The 2,247-nt window shown below is 40.5% G+C and overlaps 1 protein-coding gene across 1 annotated transcript; it reads right to left on the bottom strand.

Moving 5' to 3' along the window:
* Positions 1 to 1,002: 1,002 nt before the first annotated feature.
* On the bottom strand, positions 1,003 to 1,858 carry LOC129242540 (chorion protein S16). The gene is made up of 2 exons (XM_054879231.1): positions 1,433 to 1,858; positions 1,003 to 1,168 (listed from the first exon to the last, which is right to left on the bottom strand). Exons 1-2 carry the CDS (start codon positions 1,764 to 1,766, stop codon positions 1,098 to 1,100), a joined length of 405 nt encoding a protein of 134 aa, XP_054735206.1. The 5' UTR covers positions 1,767 to 1,858; the 3' UTR covers positions 1,003 to 1,097.
* Positions 1,859 to 2,247: the final 389 nt, after the last annotated feature.

Here is a 2,247-nt window from a genome sequence, read left to right as displayed (position 1 = left end):
TCAAAGAAACTCGATCGGTGCAAAACGTGTCAATATTTTTTCTTCTTCTTTCGGTTAAACAAAATTATTGCTGCTGTGAAACAAAGTTTGGACTAGGCCGCGACAACCTTAGATGTGATTTGAAGCAGCCATAAGCACTCAGGAACTCTGTCAGTCTAGTTCTTCGCATGACCTCATTCACAGGCCTCTCCACAGGAATGTCTTCGCCCATACATCCAATATTACAAAGCTAACGTAATAGTTATTAAACCTTTCATAATGCGCATGTCATCGTAGAGCTTGCAGACAGATATTTTAGAACTTAAAACTTCCATTGTGTTCACAAGCACCCTTTTTTTATTTGTCCATCCCTGCATGACTTATAGAAAGACCTCTGAACAGCTTCCTCCACAAGTTCGACGTAGCTAAAATAACGTAGTAGCTTTTAAACGTTGAACAGTATACATGTTGTTATAGAGCTCGTAGAGTTCATCCATTCATCTCATTCGCTACTCGTCGTCCAACCACGTAGTGCGTTGAGCGGCAGATATTTTTTAAGAGGAGTTTTTTTAAACACTCACAAATACACTCCGAGGCTTATCATTGCCTGCCGAGAGGCGACCGCTATTAGAAAAAGTTTTCTATCATTTTGGTGTTTCATGCACGGAGATTCAAGTCCACACATTCCCGAATAGTAGTCACGCACAACCCATTCGACTACGGCAGCCGCTTGCATATAAAAAGTTATCATAAAAAATATCTCTTAGAATTCACAATACGCTCTTCTCTAATTATCAGGTTCGCACTTTATAGGAAAATCGAGCTTTTTGATTTGCATGTATGGGTGGCTCTTAATCCTAATCTGTGTGCCTTCACCTCTGTAGCTCTCCATATTTTCTCCAGCGCATAAAATATTTCGCTTCATCTATCAAAATGTGCCAAATAAAGCAATCGATTCGTTCCCCTCCTAAATTATCTAAACAAACAATTACCTAATAAAGTTTCAAATAAAAACACGCTGAATTTTTCATCTTAAAAAATATAGTTTTATTTTCACGTTCCTTTCAGAATTAAGGTTTCGTTGCTAATTTTATAACCGTGGCTTCGGGCGTTGCCGTTCAGATTGCCACAACACCGATCGTGCTTTCGCCGATATGCTGGATATTACCGTAATAATCTCTCACGAAGGCTGTAAAGAAACGAAAGAAAATTTACAATTACCAAAAACTTCGAGTTTCAAAAGCGAAATAATGTAGCAAAATTGAATAATGGCGTCATGAAGATGAACTAAATTGGAAAAGGCAGATCGTACACATAATCAATTAAGCAATTCCCGTTAGGTAGTAGCGTAAACGAGCTTAGGATGTGGATGATGAATTTCAACCCTTCTCCAATAACTTTCACATTCAGTAATAAATGAATGAAATGCCTTCTGATTGCTGTAGTCACTCACCACCATCGATCTTTCCTACAAAACTGCGTGGGGGTAGCGCAGCAGCGAGCAATGAGGTCAATGGTCCGTACTTTGTGACTAACTGTGGGTAGCCAGTTTCGTAGCCGTACAAGTTGAGCAAATCCCATTTGAGAGCGTTGATTTTGGCAGCGGTCGCCTTGGCTCCAGCGGCATTCGTCAACGCTGCTGCTTGAGCTTCAACGTTCGCGGGCAATGGCACAGCCTGGGCACCTGAAGATGAGTCATAGCCACTTGGAGGCGGAGCAGAACCATATGCTGAAACCCACGTGGACAAACAAGCAACCATAACCAAACAAACTGTGAGGCGGAACATTTTTATTCTAATTTTTTTTGGTTTTTCTTAATTCTTAACAAATATTCTAATGCGTTGTTTTGACGCAGCAAATGGTAAACTAATGTGGCGTCATTGGCATAGTTTTGCTTTTATAGCGAGTACTTGGAAATGAACTGAAATGTAAGCCACCTTACGTGACTAAATCCAGAATTCACAGCCACAGCTTGGCCAGCTAAAATACCCCATAGATTAAAAGCCAGCATAATGGCTGGTCGATGTGCAGTGGTGTTGCGCAGTGTTTTCGTGGCCAACGGTCACAGTCCGTGTTGGCTGTGCGGCGATAATTGCCAACTGCAACGAACAACGTCGTCGTGAGTTTGATTACTCGGAAAACTTTTTTCTTGTTTGTTGTTGGTGTTTTGGTTTTTAAGGCGTCTGAAATGGTTGTAGATGCATTAGCACCCAATAACCATTTGTACATTCAAATAAAAGAAACATTCAAATATATGATAAATCGGTA

The sequence above is a fragment of the Anastrepha obliqua genome, chromosome 3, assembly GCF_027943255.1.
Source record: "Anastrepha obliqua isolate idAnaObli1 chromosome 3, idAnaObli1_1.0, whole genome shotgun sequence".
NCBI classification, from domain to species: Eukaryota; Metazoa; Arthropoda; class Insecta; order Diptera; family Tephritidae; genus Anastrepha; species Anastrepha obliqua.
Note: the sequence above shows the minus strand (reverse complement) of the source record. Positions and strands in the feature narration are given on the sequence as shown.

Coding starts and splice junctions, on each gene's coding strand:
- LOC129242540 (XM_054879231.1), bottom strand. CDS start 1,766: ATGTTCCGCCTCACAGTTTGTTTGGTTATGGTTGCTTGTTTGTCCACG. Junction 1,169..1,432: donor TGTAGGAAAGATCGATGGTG/GTGAGTGACTAC, acceptor GTTTCTTTACAG/CCTTCGTGAGAGATTATTAC.